This window comes from Mus musculus, chromosome 3 (assembly GCF_000001635.26).
Source record: "Mus musculus strain C57BL/6J chromosome 3, GRCm38.p6 C57BL/6J".
Taxonomy (NCBI): domain Eukaryota; kingdom Metazoa; phylum Chordata; class Mammalia; order Rodentia; family Muridae; genus Mus; species Mus musculus.
In genome coordinates this window covers 13,772,036-13,795,380 of record NC_000069.6, presented here as the reverse complement: position 1 = coordinate 13,795,380, position 23,345 = coordinate 13,772,036, and the positions used below count along the sequence as shown (strand labels likewise).

The window sequence follows — 23,345 nt, the reverse complement described above, 5'->3', positions numbered from 1 at the left end:
ACAAAAGAACTCACATGATATGTACTCACTGATATGTAGATATTAGCCACAAAACTTAGAAAAGCCAAGATATAAGATACAATTTGTAAAACACATGAACCTCAGAAAAATGAAGACCAAAGTGTGGACACTTTGCCCCTTCTTAGAATTGGGAACAAAATACCCATGGTGTTGGGAGCCGCCCCCACATTCGCCGTCACAAGATGGCGCTGACATCCTGTGTTCTAAGTGGTAAACAAATAATCTGCGCATGTGCCAAGGGTATTTTATGACTACTTGTACTCTACCTTTCCCGTGAACGTCAGCTCGGCCATGGGCTGCAGCCAATCAGGGAGTGATGCGTCCTAGGCGAAATATAACTCCTCCTAAAAGGGGACGGGGTTTTCCGCCATTCGCTCTCGCTGGCATCTCTCTGGCTCTGCGCGCCCTGCGCTCTCTCGCTGCCTAAAGATGTAAACAATAGAGCGCGCTCTGCGCTTTGGCGGCGCCGGAGCTCTGGCTCCTAAAGATGTAAGATTGAAGGGGCTTTCGTTTTTTGGGGCTGGGCGCTGGGCGCTTGCCCTCCTGGCTCCCAAAGATGTAAGCAATAAAGTTTTGCCGCAGAAGATTTTGGTTTGTTGCGTCTTTCCTGGCCGGGCGTGAGAACGCGATTAAGAATTGGTGCTGAAATCCGGGACGAGAAATTCCGGGACGAGAAAAAATCCGGGAAGAAAAAACCCGGGAGGAAACTCGGGACGGGAGTTTCACCGGCGCAAGGAAGATCCCTCATTCCAGAACCAGAACTGCGGGTCGCGGTAATAAAGGTTCCCGTAAAGCAGACTGTTAAGAAGGATTCAACTGCATGAATTCAGAACTTTTCAGCTGGGGAACGGCGGTAACCCGTAAGTACAACTTTACAAGGTACGCCTGGCCTTGAACTTTCTAAGGAAATTCAAGACAGTCTATCAGAAGTAAAGTGGAAAATAGCTTTATAAGATATGTTTGGCCTTGAACTTTCTCTAGTGTTAGAAGCCCTTTTGTTCCTTTTCACATGTTATCAAGTGATTAAGGCAGGGCGGATTCTGGATGAAGTTCAGGACAATCTATCAGAAGTAAAGCGGGGAGAGAGAATAGGAGCAAAAAGAAAATATGGTTCACAAAATAAGTATACAGGCCTTTCCAAGGGTCTTGAACCCGAGGAAAAGTTTAGGTCAGGTAAGAATACCTGGGGAGAGATTAGAAGGAAGGAGAAGGAAAAAGAAAAGAAAAAAGATCAATCAGCAGAGGTTTTTAGGAGAAGGAGCCTATACTCATCACTAGGTGAGCTCAAGGAGCCAGTTCTTAGTAGTTCTGAATCAGATGAAAAGGCTATTAGGGCCTGGAAGGCGCTCTCCCGAGCAGGTGAAGCCACTGGACAATAATGACAGAGGCAGGCTCTTGCAGCCTACAAGGTCTTATTGTCCACCCTGGAGTTGTAGATCAGGATTGTAAAGGGGAACTTCAGGTTCTCTGTTCTTGTCCTCAAGTTGTCTTTTCTATATCACAAAGAGACAGAATAGCTCAACTAATAATTTTGCCAAGCCTACATGGCTGTTTTTTCTTCCTCTGGTATTCCTAGAGCTGCAAGAGGGATTAGTTCTACTAGAAATGATTCTGATTACTTAATAATGCCTTTAGATTGTTGTCAAATTTTATCTACTCACGTAGGGGTAAACCCTCGTGGCGTCAGGCCATTACAGGTCTGACAAATGGATGTCACGCATATTTCCTCCTTTGAGAGAAATCAATATTTACATGTTTAGAAGAAACCCACTTAAAAATGGGATTGTGGTATATACTGATGGATCAAAAACTGGCATAGGTGCCTATGTGGCTAATGGTAAAGTGGTATCCAAACAATATAATGAAAATTCACCTCAAGTGGTAGAATGTTTAGTGGTCTTAGAAGTTTTAAAAACCTTTTTAGAACCCCTTAATATTGTGTCAGATTCCTGTTATGTGGTTAATGCAGTAAATCTTTTAGAAGTGGCTGGAGTGATTAAGCCTTCCAGTAGAGTTGCCAATATTTTTCAGCAGATACAATTAGTTTTGTTATCTAGAAGATTTCCTGTTTATATTACTCATGTTAGAGCCCATTCAGGCCTACCTGGCCCCATGGCTCTGGGAAATGATTTGGCAGATAAGGCCACTAAAGTGGTGGCTGCTGCCCTATCATCCCCGGTAGAGGCTGCAAGAAATTTTCATAACAATTTTCATGTGACGGCTGAAACATTACGCAGTCGTTTCTCCTTGACAAGAAAAGAAGCCCGTGACATTGTTACTCAATGTCAAAGCTGCTGTGAGTTCTTGCCAGTTCCTCATGTGGGAATTAACCCACGCGGTATTCGACCTCTACAGGTCTGGCAAATGGATGTTACACATGTTTCTTCCTTTGGAAAACTTCAATATCTCCATGTGTCCATTGACACATGTTCTGGCATCATGTTTGCCTCTCCGTTAACCGGAGAAAAAGCCTCACATGTGATTCAACATTGCCTTGAGGCATGGAGTGCTTGGGGGAAACCCAAACTCCTTAAGACTGATAATGGACCAGCTTATACGTCTCAAAAATTCCAACAGTTCTGCCGTCAGATGGATGTGACCCACCTGACTGGACTTCCATACAACCCTCAAGGACAGGGTATTGTTGAGCGTGCGCATCGCACCCTCAAAACCTATCTTATAAAACAGAAGAGGGGAATTGAAGAGATTTTACCCCGAGCACCAAGAGTGTCTGTGTCTTTGGCACTCTTTACACTCAATTTTTTAAATATTGATGCTCATGGCCATACTGCGGCTGAACGTCATTGTACAGAGCCAGATAGGCCCAATGAGATGGTTAAATGGAAAAATGTCCTTGATAATAAATGGTATGGCCCGGATCCTATTTTGATAAGATCCAGGGGAGCTATCTGTGTTTTCCCACAGAATGAAGACAACCCATTTTGGATACCAGAAAGACTCACCCGAAAAATCCAGACTGACCAAGGGAATACTAATGTCCCTCGTCTTGGTGATGTCCAGGGCGTCAATAATAAAGAGAGAGCAGCGTTGGGGGATAATGTCGATATTTCCACTCCCAATGACGGTGATGTATAATGCTCAAGTATTCTCCTGCTTTTTTACCACTAACTGGGAACTGGGTTTGGCCTTGATTCAGACAGCCTTGGCTCTGTCTGGACAGGTCCAGACGACTGACACCATTAACACTTTGTCAGCCTCAGTGACTACAGTCATAGATGAACAGGCCTCAGCTAATGTCAAGATACAGAGAGGTCTCATGCTGGTTAATCAACTCATAGATCTTGTCCAGATACAACTAGATGTATTATGACAAATAACTCAGCTGGGGTGTAAACAAAAGTTTCCGAGATTGTGTGTTACTTCCATTCAGTATGAGAAATTTACTAGGACAGCTAATTTGTCAAAAAGTCTTTTTCAGTATATGTTACAGAATTGGACGGCTGAATTTGAACAGATCCTTCGGGAATTGAGACTTCAGGTCAACTCCACGCGCTTGGACCTGTCCCTGACCAAAGGATTACCCAATTGGATCTCCTCAGCATTTTCTTTCTTTAAAGAATGGGTGGGATTGATATTATTTGGAGATACACTTTGCTGTGGATTAGTGTTGCTTCTTTGGTTGGTCTGTAAGCTTAAGGCCTAAACTAGGAGAGACAAGGTGGTTATTGCCCAGGCGCTTGCAGCTCTAGAACATGGTGCTCCCCCTGATATATGGTTATCTATGCTTAGGCAATAGGTCGCTGGCCACTCAGCTCTTACATCTCACGAGGCTAGTCTCATTGCACGGGATAGAGTGAGTGTGCTTCAGCAGCCCGAGAGAGTTGCACGGCTAAGCACTGCAGTAGAAAGGCTCTGCGGCATATATGAGCCTATTCTAGGGAGACATGTCATCTTTCAAGAAGGTTGAGTGTCCAAGTGTCCTTCTCTCCAGGCAAAACGACACGGGAGCAGGTCAGGGTTGCTCTGGGTAAAAGCCTGTGAGCCTAAGAGCTAATCCTGTACATGGCTCCTTTACCTACACACTGGGGATTTGACCTCTATCTCCACTCTCATTAGTTGGGTGGCCTATTTGCTCTTATTAAAAGGAAAGGGGGAGATGTTGGGAGCCGCCCCCACATTCGCCGTCACAAGATGGCGCTGACATCCTGTGTTCTAAGTGGTAAACAAATAATCTGCGCATGTGCCAAGGGTATTTTATGACTACTTGTACTCTACCTTTCCCGTGAACGTCAGCTCGGCCATGGGCTGCAGCCAATCAGGGAGTGATGCGTCCTAGGCGAAATATAACTCCTCCTAAAAGGGGACGGGGTTTTCCGCCATTCGCTCTCGCTGGCATCTCTCTGGCTCTGCGCGCCCTGCGCTCTCTCGCTGCCTAAAGATGTAAACAATAGAGCGCGCTCTGCGCTTTGGCGGCGCCGGAGCTCTGGCTCCTAAAGATGTAAGATTGAAGGGGCTTTCGTTTTTTGGGGCTGGGCGCTGGGCGCTTGCCCTCCTGGCTCCCAAAGATGTAAGCAATAAAGTTTTGCCGCAGAAGATTTTGGTTTGTTGCGTCTTTCCTGGCCGGGCGTGAGAACGCGATTAAGACCATGGAAGGAGTTACAGAGACAAAATTTGGAGCTGAGACGAAAGGATGGACCATCTCGAGACTGCCATTCCTGGGGATCCATGCCATAATCAGCCTCCAAAAGCTGACACCATTGCATACACTAACTAGCAAGGTTGTGCTGAAAGTACCCTGATACAGCTGTCTTTTGTGAGGCTATGGCAGGGCCTACCAAACACAGAAGTGGATGCTCACCGTCAGCTATTGGATGGATCACAGGGCCCCCAAAGGAGGAGCTAGAGAAAGTACCCAAGGAGATAAAGGGGTCTGCCACCCTATAGGTAGAGCAACAATATTAACTAACCAGTAACCCCCGGAGCTCCTGTTTCTAGCTGCATATGTATCAGAAGATGGCCTAGTTGGCCATCATTGGAAAGAGAGGCTCATTGGTCTTGCAAACTTTATATTCCTCAGTTCAGAGGAATGCCAGGGCCAAGAAGTGGGAGTGGGTGGATAGGGGAGTGGGTGGGGGAGAAGGGTGTGGGAGACTTTTGGGATAGCATTGGAAACGTAAATGAAGAAAATACCTAATAAAATAATAATAATAGTAGTAGTAGTAGCAGTAGTAGTAGTAGTAGTAGTTGTAGTAGTAGTAGTAGTAGTAGTAGAACAACTGCTCATATCAGAGCAGCATTTTGAAAATGCAAAAAAACAAAAACAAAAAACAAATCCCTCAATTAAAAAAAAAAAAACCCTCAATAACAACAACAACAACAACCGCACAACACTTCCACCTCCAGCTCCAGGGTTTATATTACTTTTCATTATGACTAGTTTCTGGTAGAGATAAACCAGAAGCCATGGACCACTATTAGGACTCTTGTAACTACTGCTTCAGAGTTTGCAGCACCTGTCACTGGGAAGACACTGCTGCTCTCTCTGCCATTGTATTTCCTACCTTAGGTTCAGTGAAACATAATGCAAAGAAATCCCCCAGGCTTTCTGTTCTAAGGCGGGCCAAGCATTTCCCTGCTTGACAGTTCTGTAACTCACTCTGTTGTAGAAGTTTGTTAATTAGCATTTGTTTATAACATTTTAAGTAGCTCTGCTTAATTACTGGAAACTTGAAATGTGCTGTGTTTTATGGTCCACAGAACATTGCTATCTTAACACTTATGAACGGATGGCAGCAAAGGACGAGGGTGAACAGTTCTTAAATAATTACTAGATATTGTGTGTATTCTCCGGATGCTACAACTGAGGCTTAAATACAGTAATTTCAAAATGTTAGTAAGAAGTTCTATGATGTTTCTCTTGATGAAAAATATGTTCTCTTTAACTTTTAGAATGTTTGGATTTCCTTATCTGTCAAGGGAAATTAACTATATTTACTTGAAATAAGGTAAGACAGGAAAATACTTTTTTTTTTAATGTGCAAGGGAATATCTTAAAATATTTGAGAAAATGCATGAGGAAAATTTACTTATAAATAAAATGTTATTACAAGCTACTAACATGGAATTGTGATATTTTATACAAGCCACAGAAAAGAATGGAGAGTCCTGAAGACTCTCCAATGATGAATTTCTTATAATTCCTTCTGTGCTATTCAAGCCCTTCCACATTGTGTGTATAGATTTTTTTTCCAAAAGCAAAAGTCACTATTATAATTTCAGTATGGCATCCTGAAATTTGTAATCCCTTAGGATGTCTATATAATATCATATCATATCATATAATGTAATATAATATAACTAACATAACATAGTATAATATAATAAATGTAACATATGTTAGAAAATCACAAATACAGGACTTCATAAGACAATTTTTCAGGGACAGAAATGTCTAGAATGATTTATTGATAGATTCAAAGACCAGGGCACATTTAGAGATTTACTAGTTAAAATGTTTATGTGTCTATTGCCAGCAGTGCTCAAAGTAGCTGAAGGATGAAGTTTTCATTTATATCTTGAGAATCTGAACTTGCTAGCCTATCACCGCAAGCAAGCATGCTGATAATAGACTCTTAAACATGAAATAAAAGCTAACATCTTTGCATTGCTTTTCATCAGTTCAAATGGTAATAGAGTTATATAATCATGTCCTGCTAAAACTGCTCTTTAAAACCAGCAGCATTCTTTAGATCTTTTCTACAAGTTTTCTGACTGAGAAGTTCCCGTGAGGTTTATGATGTTCTTCAGGGATTGGCAATAGAATAAATATATTGCCAAAAGTGATTATCTGAACTTGTCATTTTGCCCTAGACCTTCTGTCAATCTATTCTTACTAGATGTTCAAACTCTCTATCTAACTTGTGCCTGAATGCATATGCTAGAGAATAACACTTCCTCAAATAGGGAGGATGGTGCAAGTAAAGAATAAATAAATGTTCTAGTACATAGAAGATATATGTCAAAGTTCATAGGGTTTAAAAAACCTGTTAAGGTAGCATAGAATCTCAGTATGTAGCTGAGATTAATTGAGTGTTTCAGATGCTGAGAATTCACAGTAATTTTTTTAACCTAAACACCTTTATGAATCTCTTTTTCTTAATAATTTTAAGTGGTTTTCTGAGGTGTATGAATGGAATCATTTAATGATTAAGAAATCACACATTTAAAAGGCAGTCTGATAAGAGTATGAAGAGATCAAGGGTACTTTTACCCAGTTATAGTTTTAAAAATAACAATACTGAAATAGATGTGTCAATTTTATAGACAGGCCATTTTTTTTCTTGATTTTGTGTTTTTATGAAAAAAAAAAACCCTTTGGACAAAAGGTAGATTATGTTTATAAATTATTAAAAAAATTATCAGAGATTTAGTTTTACTTTTGGATGAGTAGAATGATATATCTTTACATAGTTATGGCTTATTGTGAAAATAACATCAAACACTATTTTTATGTGGCTGCATTTACTAAAACTACAGAGTAGTTCTGAAAATAAATATTGTTTAGATATTTAGTTTGCTTAGTTTATATCAGAGAGGATTTCTAACTTTTTGTGACTTCATCTTTAGAAATGATAGGTAATTTTCAAATGTATTATTTTTTATCGCAACTTAGAAATGATGCAGCTAGTATCTAACACATGCAAAGGATGAATCTAAATATTTAAAATGCATAGTAGAAGATTCCAACTGTCAGAATTGCCAATTCTGAGAAATAATATTACAAGAACTTGTGTGTGGCTACACATAGTACAGAGAAAAATTTAAATCTCTCTTTATGTAGATATAGATTGTCAATATATTAGTTAAAGGGAATTAAAATACTAAACAATTAAATAGAAAACAGTTATTGCTAAATTGTGACACATCAGGAATTCTAAAACTTAGGAGAACAATGAGATGGGATTTCAAGTATAAAGCTAGCCTGGGCAGTAAAATGAATTCAAAAAAGAATATGAAATACATAATTAGGTCTTTCTTGAAAAAATTAAGGCCTTGAGATAAATACACTCCTGATCAAAGAGCTCTCATAGCATCTTTGAGGCTCAGTGCAGGTTACTCAACAAGTCAGGGGAGAAAGCAGTAAATAAGTTATTTAAAAGTATGCTAAGTTTCCATTATCAGAGGACCTATTTATACCAATGCCCTTTGTAAGTTTGAAATTAGTAATTTGGAAATGAATGATGACATAAATAGATATATATGGAATGACGAAAGCCATTGTGCACATAAATGATACATTACAAAATGAAGAATATAATTATCAAATGAGAAGTAACCATTGTGAAATGGTCATTTGAAGTTAATCTTCATTATACTTAGGACTCTACTTTATTCTCTCTCTCCTTTTCCATTAGCCTGATTATTCCACAGTGCTCCCTGCCAGAATTAAGTCTGCACGTATAAACTTTCATCCACCTGGGACTACTTTTCTGTTCACCTTCATCCTTTTAAAACGGTTCCTCCTCTGTAGAGAAAACTTTCATCAGTCTTATACTCGTCTCACTTTCAGGTTATGCTTCTACCCTTGTGACTTCTTATGTATTATGTATGGTATGTGTTTTAGTTACTATCCATTGCTCTAATAACGCACTATGACCTCACAACCCATATATGAAAGCATAAAATTTTAAGCTTGAGTTTTAAAGGATCAGAGTCTTTGATGGTGGAGCAAAGGTACATCAGCAGGAACAGTGAGAACTTAAATATTTATTTGGAAGTTAGCAGAGAGAGAGAGAGAGAGAGAGAGAGAGAGAGAGACAGACAGACAGACAGACAGAGACAGATGGAGGGGAAGGGGAGTTGCTATAAGAATCCGTTGAAACTTCAAGCTCATTTGTAACACCATACCTCCTACAGTAACGTCACATTTCTAGTCCCTTTCTATCAGTTCTACCAACTAGAAACTAAGTATGCAAATATATGAGCATGTAGGAGCCATTCTCTTTCACATCGCCACATGTAGTATAGAATGATGTTGCCCAAAGTAAGATTATATGTATTTTTATAGTGTTCTTGTGTTTCTTTCAGAGATGGAAATCTTTATATATGAGTCTTTTCAGCATATGTAAACAAGGTTTCAGAATTTCATAGACACCTCAATGTATCTTATTCTCTATTACGGAAACACTAACATTTTCATTTTGATATATTAAAAAGAAATCCTAGTAAGTACATTTTTTTCAGGCAGTAAAGAAGTCAGCTGTCTAACAAAGATTTCACTTGTCCTGGTCATTAATGGCAGTAGCTTTACACACCAGTAAATGAAGTCAGGTGATGTGAGACTGTTGTGATGATAACATCTCTGCTTGAACTTTCAAAACAGAGCACTGCAAACATCCCATCTCCAAACATGGATTTTTTTAGAGAGTGATTAGATCATGAGCATTCTGCCTTCATTGTTTTGTATTCTACTGATGAGTCTGCATATTACTGGGACACTGGGAGTATATAGAAACTGTAGAAGTCAGGGTCTCCCTGCTGGAAGTTAATTCCTGAGCTTAGATTCTTACAGGATGCATCTTATCCCCTGGCCCCTACTTTTTGTCTCCCCCTATTATATTGTATTGTATTGTATTGTATTGTATTGTATTGTATTGTATTCCAAATTACAAGGTGTGAAGTGCTTTCTGCCATCACATACACAGGCGCTTAGTAATACATCTATCTTTGACCATGAGCCGAAATTATTAGTGTAGATACATCCTTTCTCCTTTTTAGTGTTTTTTTTGTTTGCTTTGGTGTTGTTTGTTTGTTTGGGGTATTTTATTTGGTATTTTAGCACAGTGATAGAAAGATAACTAGTTCAGAAAGACAGGGTACTGAAGACAGATTCTTCATTTATAAATGATGCTTACAGAAAAATAATGTGGGTTTTTTGTTGTTGTTTATTCCTACGGTTTAAAGCTGACTTCCAAAATTCATGATTTCTGTCGACTTTAGCAATTGAACAGTGAGATAATCTTAAAAGACAGACATTACAAATGCTTATTTATAGCCTATGAGTAATCAACCAGCATAATCAGTAGATGTGTGAAATCAGCACTGATTTATTCAATCTCTTCCCTGATGTATAGAACATTTTGGTACAAAACCAAGATACAGTCCACAGAATTAAAAAAGGTCAACAGAATGAAGGGCTCAATGAAGATGCCCCAATCCCACTGGGGAGGGAGAAGAAAGCAATCACAAGTAGGGAGGGATGGGGTGGGGGGAGGGACCTAGGAGGGAATTTACTGGGGGAGGGGAGGGGAACCTGACCTGGTATTGGTGAAGGAAAAGGACTGAAGCCCTGGGGGCAAGCAGAAAGAATGGAAACAGGCAACCTCCTGAGGTAGGAGGTTGGGGGAGGGGTGTCCTCCAGAATACACCAGAGACCTGGGAGGTGGTAGACTCTCAGAACTCAAAGGGAGGGACCTTAGGTGAAATGTCCTCCACTGGGAAGTGGGAACTTGTAGAGGCTACCTCCAGCAGAAAGACAGGGCATCAAGTGAGGGTTTGCCATCCCACAGTCAAAACTCTGACACTTAACTGTTCCTGTCTGAAAGAACTGCAGGGATGGAAATGGAGAGGAGTCTGAGGAAAAGAAGATCCAGCAACAGGCCCAAAGTGGGATCCAGTTCAAAGGGCGGTCCCAAGGCCTGACACTACTACTGAGGTTATGGAGTGCTCACAAAAATGGACCTAGCATAACTGCACTCCAGAAGATGCAACAAGCAGCTGAAAGAGTCAGATGCAGTTATTTGCACCCAACCAAGGGACAGAAGCTGTTGACTCCTGCAGTTGAATTAGGGAAAGACTGAAAAAAAGCTGAAGAGAAGGGCGCCCCTGTAAGAAGACCAGCAGTATCAATTAACCTGGACCCCTGAGATCTCTCAAACACTGGACCACCAACCAGGCAGCATACACCAGCTGATATGAGGCCCCCAGGTCTGGCTTCAATCAGGGATGAGACAGGGGAATGGGATGTGAAACAGAACAGTTGGAGGGTAGACAGGGGTAAGGAATAAGATTTCGACTGTAAACCATTAATTAATTAACTAATTAATTAATTAAAAAGGAAGAATTTGTATATCTTAAGATCCATAAATAGTCAGTTTAAAATATTTTAAAAGTTTATTTATTCTTTAAAGGAATGTATTTCAGGGTACAAAAGTTATGATTATAATTAGTTTTATAGTATAATAATATGATAAGGCTTTCTATACTAAATATTAGAAACCAAGTTCAGTGAATATTAACAATGTATGTCATAATTGTACCTTTGTAATTTTATATTTTACTATATTCAGTTAAGTAAACAAAACTGAAATATATTTTTATTTTATAGAGATGACATTTATTGTGCATTAATAAATTGGCTAGTTTTGTCTGATTTTTAAAGTCTGTTTAGTAATATGAATCATTAGGAACTCATTTTTTAGCAGTCTTTGATTCTGTCTCCATATCATGAATGGGGGTTGGGCTATTCTGTTCAGCAAAGATATGCTGATATTTTTAAAAATGAATAAGTAACAAAGTTAAACTATGACCAACATTCCCTCTTTGTAAAATCCAAAATATGATAATATGTACTATTAAAAGTCAGCATTATCAAAAAGTGACTATGTTGGAGTTATGTTATCAAAGTATTTATGATAAATATGTTTATAATTAAATCTCCTTAGGAAGCTGATATGTCCTGGGAATCAAAGTTGATGCTGCACCACAAGGGCTGTAGACACCATGATACCTGCCACCATACCATAGCACCACACATCATGGACAGGGGTCGGGAAGCACCCTATGGCCATGTGGCCTCCAGCAGTAACCAGTACAGTGTGAAATTATGGGAGACACAGGGTGACACACTACAGCTTCCACAATGAGATTCTTTTCTATGTTTTGCTTTGTTCTACTTTGCTTATTTTTGATATTTATTTTCTTTTCGGAGGGAGGTTTGAAGGGCAGAGGGCAGTTAAGAAGGGACAGGGAGATGAGAGGGATTGGTATACATGATGAGAAATACTCAAAGAAACATTTAAAGTATTCTTTTAAAAAGAACTTTTTACTTGTTACAACACACACACAGACACACACACACACAGACACACACACACACACTGAGAGAGAGAGAGAGAGAGAGAGAGAGAGAGAGAGAGAGAGAGAGAGTAATAGACAAAGTTAATAGGGGAAAGGTGAACAACCTTGAAATTGTCACAAAGGTAGTTGATGTCATTCAAAGGTTGCCTGAATGTCCTTTGCTCTATAAAGCAAAAGATCAGGCTTTCAATGGAATATGCAGGATAGATGACGTCATAGCTAGCGTACCACTGGGTCTAGGACATGTTTCAGATAAAGGTCATCAGTGAGTCAGCTCTGGTTTCAATTGCATGCAAACAATGTGGCCCCAATAAACCCATTGAAAAATGTAAGGACACAAAATGCTATACTTTTACAATACCACCAAATAGAATATGTGCTATAATTTATGTTTTTTAATATTACTATTATGATTAATTTATAATTGAAACTTTATTGGAAGTATGAATTAATTGAAAGAAGCATGATATGGAGAACACTGAGAACTATTTGTGTGGTTTCAGAAATCTACTAAAGAACTTGGAAAAATCCCAAGTGTAAGAAAAACTTATGCAATTTGAAAGAAGGATAGAAGCAAAAACTTTCTTTATGGTTTAAACAGCTAAGTACTTTTGCCTTTCTTTAATTACTCTGTAATAATGATAAATATAGAAGCTAACACCTAAAGAAAAACATAACTCTAGTTTAATTATTACTCCATATGGTATATACTTTTTAAAAATGACTGTCAGAGGATGTTGTATTCCATGAAGTTTCTCATTTTGACAAAATACATGGACCACTGAACTAAATTAGGGTACCTTTTTATATATTCTCAAATTGGATTTAAGAATCTGAGATAAGAGATAAAATTCCAGACATAGTAGCTAATCAATATCAGACTGTGACCTACTTGCAAAATCCAGATTAAAGTGAAGTTTGAGCTCCAATAGCCACAGTTAATCCATGTCCTGTGATTTTTAAGGCAAAATTTAATGCATTTAAAATAATTAATAATAATAATAATAATAATAATAATAATAATAATAATAATAATAATATCTCTCTAGCTCCCCAGGAAGCTGAAGGGTTTTGCAGACCCATAGGAGGAACAACAATATGAACCAACCAGTACCCCCAGAGCTTCCAGGGACTAAACCATCAACCAAAGAGTATACAGGGAGGGACCCATGGCTCCAGCCGCATATGTAGAAGAGGATGGCCTTGTGGAACATCAATGAGAGGAGAGGCCCTTGGTCTTGTGAAGGCTCAATGCTGCAGTGTGGGGGAATGCCAGGGTGAGGAGCTGGAGTGGCTGGGTTGGTGAGCAGGGGGAAGAGGGATGGGATAGGAAGTTTTGGAGGGGAAATGGGGAAAGGGGATAAAATTTGGAATGTAAATAAAGAAAATATCTAATAAAAAAGAAGCAAATGAAAAATATCTCATGTGGATTAGAAAAGCATGTAAATTATATCTTTATTCTGTTTGTCCAAACCAGAATTACATAAAAAATTCATGCTATATGTGTTCACTAGAAAAAAAAAACCATTCTGTGTGCAAATAGATATATGGAATTGGTAAAATGAATATTCACAAATAGACGAAACAACCATCATCATGTCTGCAATGCCTGACTTTCAGTTGATCTGTGGAACACTTTCATCATAGGAATAATTCAGTTGTAGACTGACAATGAGACTTGGCTAAATAAACGTTTCTACAATTCATGGAGAATTGGTTAGATAGTATCGAATTAAAAATAATCTTATCACAGGACAGTGCTTCAGCTGTTGAGTAGCCTGCTGGACATTGATATCCAGCTTTTTAGCTTTTTTGAGTGGAATTCCATGTTGGGGGTGGGGGCTTTGGGGATACATCTCTCTGAGTATCTTCTGCTCCTTCGAGTCATCCTCACTCATATTCCTTTAAGATATCCCAGGACAACCCATCAGTTCACCAAGCATTAGCTTCAAAAAGTCACTCAAACTGGCCAGATTCACCAGATCTCTTATGTCTTAATTTTACAGTGTTTAGTGTTGCTCATTTGTCCACTTGTTAAGGGATGATCAACTGTGACTAACAAACTTTTCAGTGTAGCATGGGTATGTGGGGTACCAGGACTTCTAAAGTTTCAGTTAGTATAAGGAACAGAGAAACCTTGCATTGGGAAGTGAAGGGAAAGACCTTCTGATAAGAACATGGGCTGTGGTTTAGGTGATGGATCAAGCAGCTATCCAGTCTGGAAAGTAGAACAGCCTAGCAGAGTAAGTAAGTCAGTTAGCATGGAGATTGACAGGGGCATGTGGAAGGATCATGGTACAGTGAATTTTAGTTGACAATTGGCTACAGGGCTTGGACAAATTCAGAAACAAAGTTTCAGAAAGTGCATGCATACAAATCCAGAAAACTAATTTGATTCTAGTCTTTGCAGGGTGTTTATTGTGTTTATTAGAAAATTTCTTTCTAGGAAACCAAATATTTCTCTACCTTATGGAACTCAAACTTATGGAACACTTTTCCTATTCCATACCCTCCACAAGGGGATTTATTCATTCCTTAGCACAGTTTATGTCCATGACTCATACTTAATATCCTTTGTTTAAAACTCTCACTTACCATGGGTGCCATATTTGTAAGATGTTAGTATTAGATATATGCCTGTATGCTTAAGTCAGTTATCCTTAATAAAAAATGCTCAGTCCTGAACTCACAGTTTTATACCAAAACATTTTTCCTCTGAAAAGTCCTCTCATCCCACGGACATGCAAGATTATCCAACAGAGAATCAGATCAAAAATGTGGGGCTTATTCTTGACTCTTTCCCATCTTTATTAACCAATATCAACCCACTTCGTTAAGGTTTAGCATGATCAACTCTTTCTCCATCTCCATAATTTGAAACTTGAATTCATTCAGAACAATTCTGTCACATACCCATCTATTTTCCCATACTAACCCTCCAACCAGCATGCTGACCTGTTCGCTTATTGACATTTCAGGATGTTCTTCCCAGCTTAAACCTTTCAGTTTATTCTTGCACTTGCAGCCTTAAAAGGTACTTGCAGCATTAAGATAGCAATACTTGCCATTTAATTAACATGAGTTAATGGGTTGGGGAGATGGAGGAGGGATTGAACAGGGGGGCAGTAAGAAGGATGTAAATTGGATAGGTAAAAAAATAAAGAAAGAAAGAAGGAAGGAAGGAAGGAAGGAAGGAAGGAAGGAAAGAAAGAAAGAAAGAAAGAAAGAAAGAAAGAAAGAAAGAAAGAAAGAAAGAAAGAAAGAAAGAAAGAAAGAAAGAAAGAAAGAAAGAAAAGGTGGTTATATTCAGGTACTTGAACTGGAAAGCAAAGTTATTAGTCAAATTGCAAAGCAACTGCTTTGTATGAAAATCTTCCCATTTCAGCAATAAAATAAATAAATAAAATAAAATAGCTAATAAATTAGCTTCCACCTAAATAAATAAAGTCTTTAGCATGGATTGGGATATAAAGTCTGACTGAGGCATGTGCTTTGGTGATTACCCCAGAAGAAACACTGAGCCACAGGTGAGTCTGAGAATAAACAATAATATCATTACAGCCAACATCTTCTCACTTCACAACATCTTCAACTGCTTCTCAAGGCACAGAAATCTGAGATCATCATTTTTATCCCTTGGCTTTGTGAAGATAAGAAACTAAGGTTAGAGTTATATACCTGTCTCTTTGTTCCATGTTTTTAGAGATAGTGATCACCTGAGTGGTGATAGAAATCAGGACTTCAGAGAATTGTTTACAGTTCAGTCCCAAAAATCAGAGTTAGAATTGACTTTATATTCATAATTAGTTTGAAAAGAATAATAAACAGATTTGTTTCTACAAGGTTATGCTAGTTTCACAGAAATGGGGAGAGAGGCAGTAGATTGACCCTGAAATTACCCAGAATGTGGTTCTGAAGAATTTTTTTATTATAATACTTTATAAAGAAGCAAAATAGTCGGAAAACTCCAATATCAAGGCAAATATGAGACATGTAGGTGTGAAGGAAACCAAATGGAAATCTGGAATACAGACAAGAATGTTGGAAAATATTATCTTCCTTTACTCTAGACAAATTGATCAATGCAGATAAAAATAAAAACTAGCATTTCACATAACATTGTTAGAGATTTATATCAGATATCGTATAACAACATTTTATGTTTTTACAATTAACCTCAGACTTCACTCACATCTTAATGAATACCATAGCTTCCCTATGTTTTATTGTTTGTGTCACCGTATAACCCAAGATGAGTGCAGTTGTTTCATCTTTGTGCCTCAGCCTCCTTGTGCCAAGATTTATAGCTCTTTTCCTCTATTCCTGGCAGAAACATTTTCCTGAATTGATGAAATTTGATAGTGTAGTATTTTTTATGCTTCTCTCACTTGATGACTCAGTACTTTTTAATTGTTTGATAGACTGTTTCGACATTTTTCTTGTGTACATGACAGAGGACAACATCATAAACAAAAATATCTCATCTAAATAATGATGATACAAATGCATTAGACAGTATTCAAGTATCTGTAGTAAAGGCAAGAAGGCCTTTATGTGGTAAAGTTCTGTGGATGTAAAGTTCTCAACAATCAAGGGAACAAAGAACTAGCATAAGTCCACAGCCTCTAAACCAGGAGCAATCCTGCCATGCAGAAGGCATCTCAGGGCTACCAGCATGATTTGGAGCTGTGACTGAAGATGGGACTGTATAGATGGTCACACAGAATAGATAGTAAATAATGGAGTATAAATATTTTCTGTATGAACTCCTTAGAGGATTAAAAGCAGATTGGTGACATAATTTGTTTATAAATAAAATAGAACATTCTAGAGTGCACAGAGCACCTGGATACAGTGGTGGCTATATAAGAAAGCCGGTACCTCCTTGGGTACTTTCTCTAGCTCCTTCATTGGGGGCCCCGTGTTCCATCCAATAGCTGACTGTGAGCATCCACTCAAGGAGCTGAAGGGTCTGCAACCCTATAGGTGGAACAACAATATGAACTAACCAGTACTCCCAGAGCTTGTATCTCTAGTTGCATATGTAGCAGAGGATGGCCTAGTCGGCCATCAGTGGGAGGAGAGGCCCCTTGTCTTGCGAAGATTATATGCTCCAGTACAGGGGAACACCAGGGCCAGGAAACAGGAGTGGGTGGGTTGAGGAGCAGGGTGAGGAGGAGGGTATAGGTGACTTTCAGGATAGCATTTGAAATGTAAATGAAGAAAATATCTAATTAAAAAAAAAGCTGGTAGCAGACTGAGGTAATGGTAGAGTTTCCGATGTACTTAACATGAGATATAAGAGTGCATCTGAAATATAGGCTGAAGGGAGGGACTGGGGTTTTTATTTTAAAAACTAGTTTGGGATTCTCACAACAGTTACAGAGAAGTTACAAAACAGTAAAATGGCAGAACAATCAAGTTATATTTAAAGATACATGTTAAATATGCAAGAAAGTATATAATCAATTTGAAACATGAATCTTTCCATGATAAGAAATATAAACTAACATTGATAGATTATATTTTTCAAATGGGAAAATAAATAATATAAAATTTTTGTCTTTTCAATAATTCAAATGTTTTCTTCTCAAATGTGTTTCTTTCTTTTATTTCACCTCACAAAGTAAGTTTTTTCTTAGCAAAATTTCAGTATTATTCCTTGGACATAAAGCATAAGGAAGACACAGGATGGACCAAGGGTGCATAATATAACTGTTTAGGGAAATATTGAGGTGAGAACTTTTTTATTCTGGAAAATATATTGCCTTATACTGTTTTAAACCTTGCCGCTAAATAAAATTGTAAATAAAGAAAATAAATTATCCTTTCGGAACAAATTCCATATTCAAGATCACTAAACTTAAGATATGTCTGTGAAGGCTGCACACTATTTCAAGTCAAATAAACTTAAGCAGATACATACATTGTGTTTCACTGTATCAGAATTGGCAGAGATTTTAACTATCATAAACAGCTTTAATCAGACCTTTGTTTGTTGAGATCATAATAGTTACACATAAAATAATACACATTGAACAGGAAGTTCCTAACATGTAACAAGTCAAGGAAGCAATAGATATTACAGTGCTGCTAACTGAACAGCCAATGTGGGGATAGCGGAGGAAAGGGAAATCTACACGGAAGCACAGCTTACCAAGAGGCTGGCCTGCGATGACCCTGGCGTTTTCTCCAGCCACTGCGGCTCTTGCATGACGCTCACTCATGTACTGAACGAAAGCATACCCTTTGTGAACAGAGCAGCCAACGATTTTTCCATACTTTGAAAAAATAGCTTCAATGTCGACCTTTTTGACGATGGCTGTATTCAAATTGCCGATGAAAACCCTGGAGTTGATGGACTTGGGGTCATTCTTATTGGTAATGTTGCTTGTTTGTGTTTTGCCCGTCATGGTTGGTTCACCTTGTTTCAATCCTTAAACAAACAAAAAAACAAAATGATCAGAGAATAAGATAACTAAATTCAACAGATATGTCTGGCTTTGAAGAGGTTGTAGTTTTTCATCTGGAAACAAATTCCTGAGTATTATTAATAGATTTGTTTTTTTTTAAGTAATATAAAAATACATATCACTAAACCGTATTGGAAAATTCTCATAACTAATTAATAGTTTTTAATGCCTCAATTTTGTATCTCATTTTATCCCCAAATCATGGTTGAGCAGTTATTTTAAATTTTAAGTATAACTATATTTGTTTGCATAAGAAAATTTAAGGAATAAACCTCTTTCTTCTGTGTAAAGACTAGGAAAGTTTGCATGTTCAAATCTAATGAAAAGGGATATATAGTTATATGCACATATAGTTATATACACATAGTTATCTGTGCAGTGTCTGAGCATAGGCAGTGTGCTGCTCTGTGCCCTGTAACAGATACACTGATTATCTGCTTCAGCAGAGGGATCCTAGGGTCAGAAGCCAACAATCGATTCCATTAAAGGCTAAGAGAAAGAAAAAAGAAAAGGTGTTAATATCAGGAGTTTGATTAGGATTTTTTTGGGTGAAGAAAGAATGATTAGTTCTGTTCATGATATTCAGTTGAACCACGCATTTATGTTACCACAGTTAAATGTAAACAAAAAGACATATACAGACATTATTCATCAATAATAGGAAAATTAGACAGAAAAACTGGGGCTTTCCCCTCTCAGGTTTATGTTTTAAGTAAACTCAATAAAGTTTTTGTTTGGAGGCCTTAAAATCCATAGCCATATTGACTGGATGTTGATGCTTTGCCAGGTACCCTCTTCTGTTTGGAGAAACCCTTATGTGAAAGGGAAACCTTTGCAGAATTATACTCTTAGGTGGGAAGTGGCATTGCTGAAGGCTAGCCAACAGTGCATTTTCTTGGTAATAGTTGCAAACATGTCTATATGAACACTATTTTAAAATTTCAGCTAAAATAGCAAGTGCAATTGGCTTGATAATCATATTGAATGACACTTTTGATTTAATTGTTAATCTCATAGAAATCTCAAAGCCACAGGAGTTGGGTATGCTTGAAAATTCACTCATTATGCATCTAAAAGAAGTGATCTTGAAGTGAAGCACAGGCTAGAAGCATTAAAATGTTTCAAAAAAGCTGTTCATTATTGTATCTGAAGTTATTATAACTTTGCTTTAAATCATACCCGTGTCATTATAATGAAGGTAGAGCTAATAAACAAAACATTAACCCATTTGCATAGCAATTAAATCTAATTATTGAAGTGAATGATTTTAAAGTTGCCTTATATTATATATCCAGCTTAGCAACATTTGACTTGTTCTTTCATCGTAAAATATTCACACTAGAATTGTAGAAATTAAAACTGATACTTTTTTTCTACTCATTAAATTATACATATTGTATAACTGAAGACACATTTTTGAAAATACAACAAAAATTAAGGTATATACTAAGACATCAACATCTTTGTATAATCTACAGTATATCACCATTTTTTTTTTTACCAGTACAGGCCAATACCTATAATACAAACCCCAGAAAACATGTTTTCATTTTATAGGTATAGGGCGAATGTTTTCTGAAATATATCTGTGACATAGTCAAGGGTATGTGATTCTTATGGCTGACATTTATTTTACAACCAGGGTCCTGCTAGCTAGAAAGCAATCATAGAAACTTGTAGATGATGAAGTCTTAGGATGAGAATAGCTCTCATGTGAAGTCTGTTGAGAGAAGACCTTGGATCTATACTGATACCTAACTAAGACTACAAACAAAGGGATCAGGATTACAGCACAGCTGAAAAACTGTGAGCTAGTAATTTAAAAGACCACAGAAAAAACAAGACTAATGCAGGTTCTTGCCAGTGTAGTAGAAGGACCACACTGACTCCTGTGTATTTTAGACTTGGAAGAAGTGGACCTTAATAATGGGTAAAATAAAATATTTTCTTTTGGATCTATGTTCCAAAATAAAATATATATATATATATATATATATATATATATATATATATATATATATATGACACAGAAAAACTGCAAACATAAAACAACAACAAGAACATGATGGTCAACCTCTGCTGCAACTCAAATGCATATGACAAATGCCAGAACCATTCTTTAAAAATAGAGCTCAGATAATCTGCCACATGAAATGTGCCCTCTTAAGGATCCAACCAAAAACTCCTGTAGTTTTATAAGTTTAAAAGACATAACCCCTACCCACAAAACTTCTGACCCAAAACTTATCCTGCTTACAAGAAATCCAGGGACAGGAGATGGAACAAAGAGTAAGGGAATGGCCAAGCAATAACTGGCCCAACTAAAGTCCCATCCTATGAATAAGCCCTAATCCCTGAAACAATTTATGATACTCTGTTATGCTTGCAAATAGGAGCCCAGCATAACTGTCATCTGAGAGGCTCCACCAGCTTCTGACTCAGACAGATGCAAAGACTCACAGACAAACAGTGGATTGATCTTGAGAATTTTTATGGAAGAGTTGAGGCAAGTGTTGAGGGTCATGAAGGGGATAGAGACTCCACGGGAAGATCAACAGAGTTAACTAACTGGGACCCTCTGTCCTTCTCAGAGACTGAAACACCAACAAGGGCTCATACATGGGCTGGACCCAAGGCCCCTGCACATATATAGCAGATGTGAAGCTTAAATTTCATGTAGGTCCCAAAAAACTGGAGCAGGGGCCATCTCAGAAAATGTGGTCTGTCTGTGGGATATGTTCTAGCTAGGATGGCTTGTCTGGCCCCTGTGGAAGAAGAAGCACCTAGCTTTGATGTGTCTGGGTGGGGGGATACCCTTGAGGGGCCAAGCTACTCAGAGGAGAAGGGGAGGGAGGGTGGGGCCAGGAATTGTAGGAGGGGGGACTGGGCAGGAGGGTAGTGAATGGGATGAAAAGTAAATAAATTAAAAAAATTATTATTACTTACCAACAGGAAAGAAAAATAAAGATGAATCAAAAGAAATTTTTAAGATGAAATAAGAAACAAGTAATGTTATTTCTAAGGTTTGAAACATACTCAGTGAATGTACATTACAAATGACAAGTCTTTGCAGGACAGATATGTAAATGTAAGGCTATAGAAACATTGACTATTCCAGAAGGAGTAAAAAGGGAAAACACTGAAGAAAAATGTAATAACTAAGCTTCAGAAACTGAGTGATGGCATCAGGCTGCTTACCATACATACAAGAGTCCTAGAGGACTTCGCAGAAAATGTTTGAAAATGTGATGGCCCCAATCCTCCTAAATTTCATAAAGATGGAAATATCAAAGATCTGAGAATCTGAACCTATCATGAGGAGAGAAAAATATGAAAAACAAACAAAAACAAAACAAAACAACAACAAAATCCCCACAAGATACATCACAATGAGACTGCAGAATGTCAGTCCTCAGAAGCTGTTAGGCATGGAGGCTTGCCTGCATTCTCACAGAGAAACGAAGGACAAGGAGATCCTACGGCCATACAAGAACCAACCAAGACAGAGTAGAAATGAACTCTGTTACAAAAAACCTTTTTGTTTGTTTTGGTTTTAGTTAATAAGTTTGCAGGGAGTGAAGGTAACTGTGAAAAATGCTGTGAAATAAAACGCAGAATTTAAATTGTTGTTGCCCCACAGACTTCCCATGGACTCTGAGAAGCCTATATCTATACTACCCACAAAGAAATCTAACAAGTGTATGTGGCTTCTGTATACTTGAAATATTGCAAGCATAACTTGGGAGTTGAATTTTCAATGTTTTACTTAATATGTTAAGTATTATAATACTTAAAAACAGGTTGCTTTGTACTAGGTTGATCCTCTCAAAAGATTACCTGAATTTAAAACTTTGAATCATCTCAACATATAATCAGAAATAATGGCTTTATGCTTAATTCATTCTTAGATAATGAATATGTTTTGAGTTTTAAAAGTTTAGGGTTCTTGTGGTTTTAGGTATATTTTGAATAAACAACAAACAAAAGGTTAAGTAATTGCTATTAGATACACACTAAAATTACGTACAATTTTCTTTTTCAAAATAATTTCCTCTGGAAATTGTAAGTAGTATAGCTTTTTCATTTGTCTTACCCTCAAATGCTAGCAAGATACATTAACTACAAATTAAAAATCAGCTTTCCTGTGGTTTAGGAAAATAGTTTTGAAATAGACAAATTAGCACATAGTAAATAAATCCTTCCGCAAGTTTTAGTAGGTCTTAATTTTCTACCTGTAATTTCAGAGTCACTCAGATGCTCACAAAACAACAGTTATAACAACAACATAAAAAACTCAGATGGTCAAGAGAGTTACCTAACAATAGTAATCCATCCAATATTCAAGAATTCAGAAAACACCTAAGAAGATTCGAAAAAAAAATTGAGAAAGAATAAACTGTATCATAGAAGCCATCACATGCTATTGTCTAGAGCTATGACCAGTGTTGTCCTAAAGGTACATTGCAACAATTACTGCAGCAAAGAAAAAATAAACATGAGGGGGGAGGGAGGGAGAGAGAGAGAGAGAGAGAAAGAGAGAGAGAGAGAGAGAGAGAGAGAGAGAGAGAGAGAGAGAGAGAGAGAGAGAGAGAGAGAGAGAACAGACAATAAGAAGAGAGGTAAGAGCAGGGCAAAAGCATATCATTAATAGAGTTGGAGATTGGTGCTTGCCCATGGGATGAGTCTCTAGTTGGGTCAGTTATTCCTTGACCATTCTTTCGGTCTCTGCTCCATCCCCGGTGCCTCCATTCA

The 23,345-nt window shown here is 37.8% G+C and overlaps 1 protein-coding gene across 9 annotated transcripts in view; it reads right to left on the bottom strand.

Annotated features, from left to right (window-relative positions):
* Ralyl (RALY RNA binding protein-like) overlaps positions 1-23,345 on the bottom strand; it is a 710,633-nt gene that overhangs the window by 386,907 nt on the left and 300,381 nt on the right. For all 9 annotated transcript variants that reach the window (NM_001357033.1, NM_001357035.1, NM_178631.4 and 6 more), the window contains one exon: positions 18,278-18,556. In NM_001357033.1, the coding sequence (NP_001343962.1) occupies positions 18,278-18,533 (256 nt within the window). In that variant the 5' untranslated portion in view covers positions 18,534-18,556. The remainder of the gene's footprint in view (positions 1-18,277; positions 18,557-23,345) is intronic.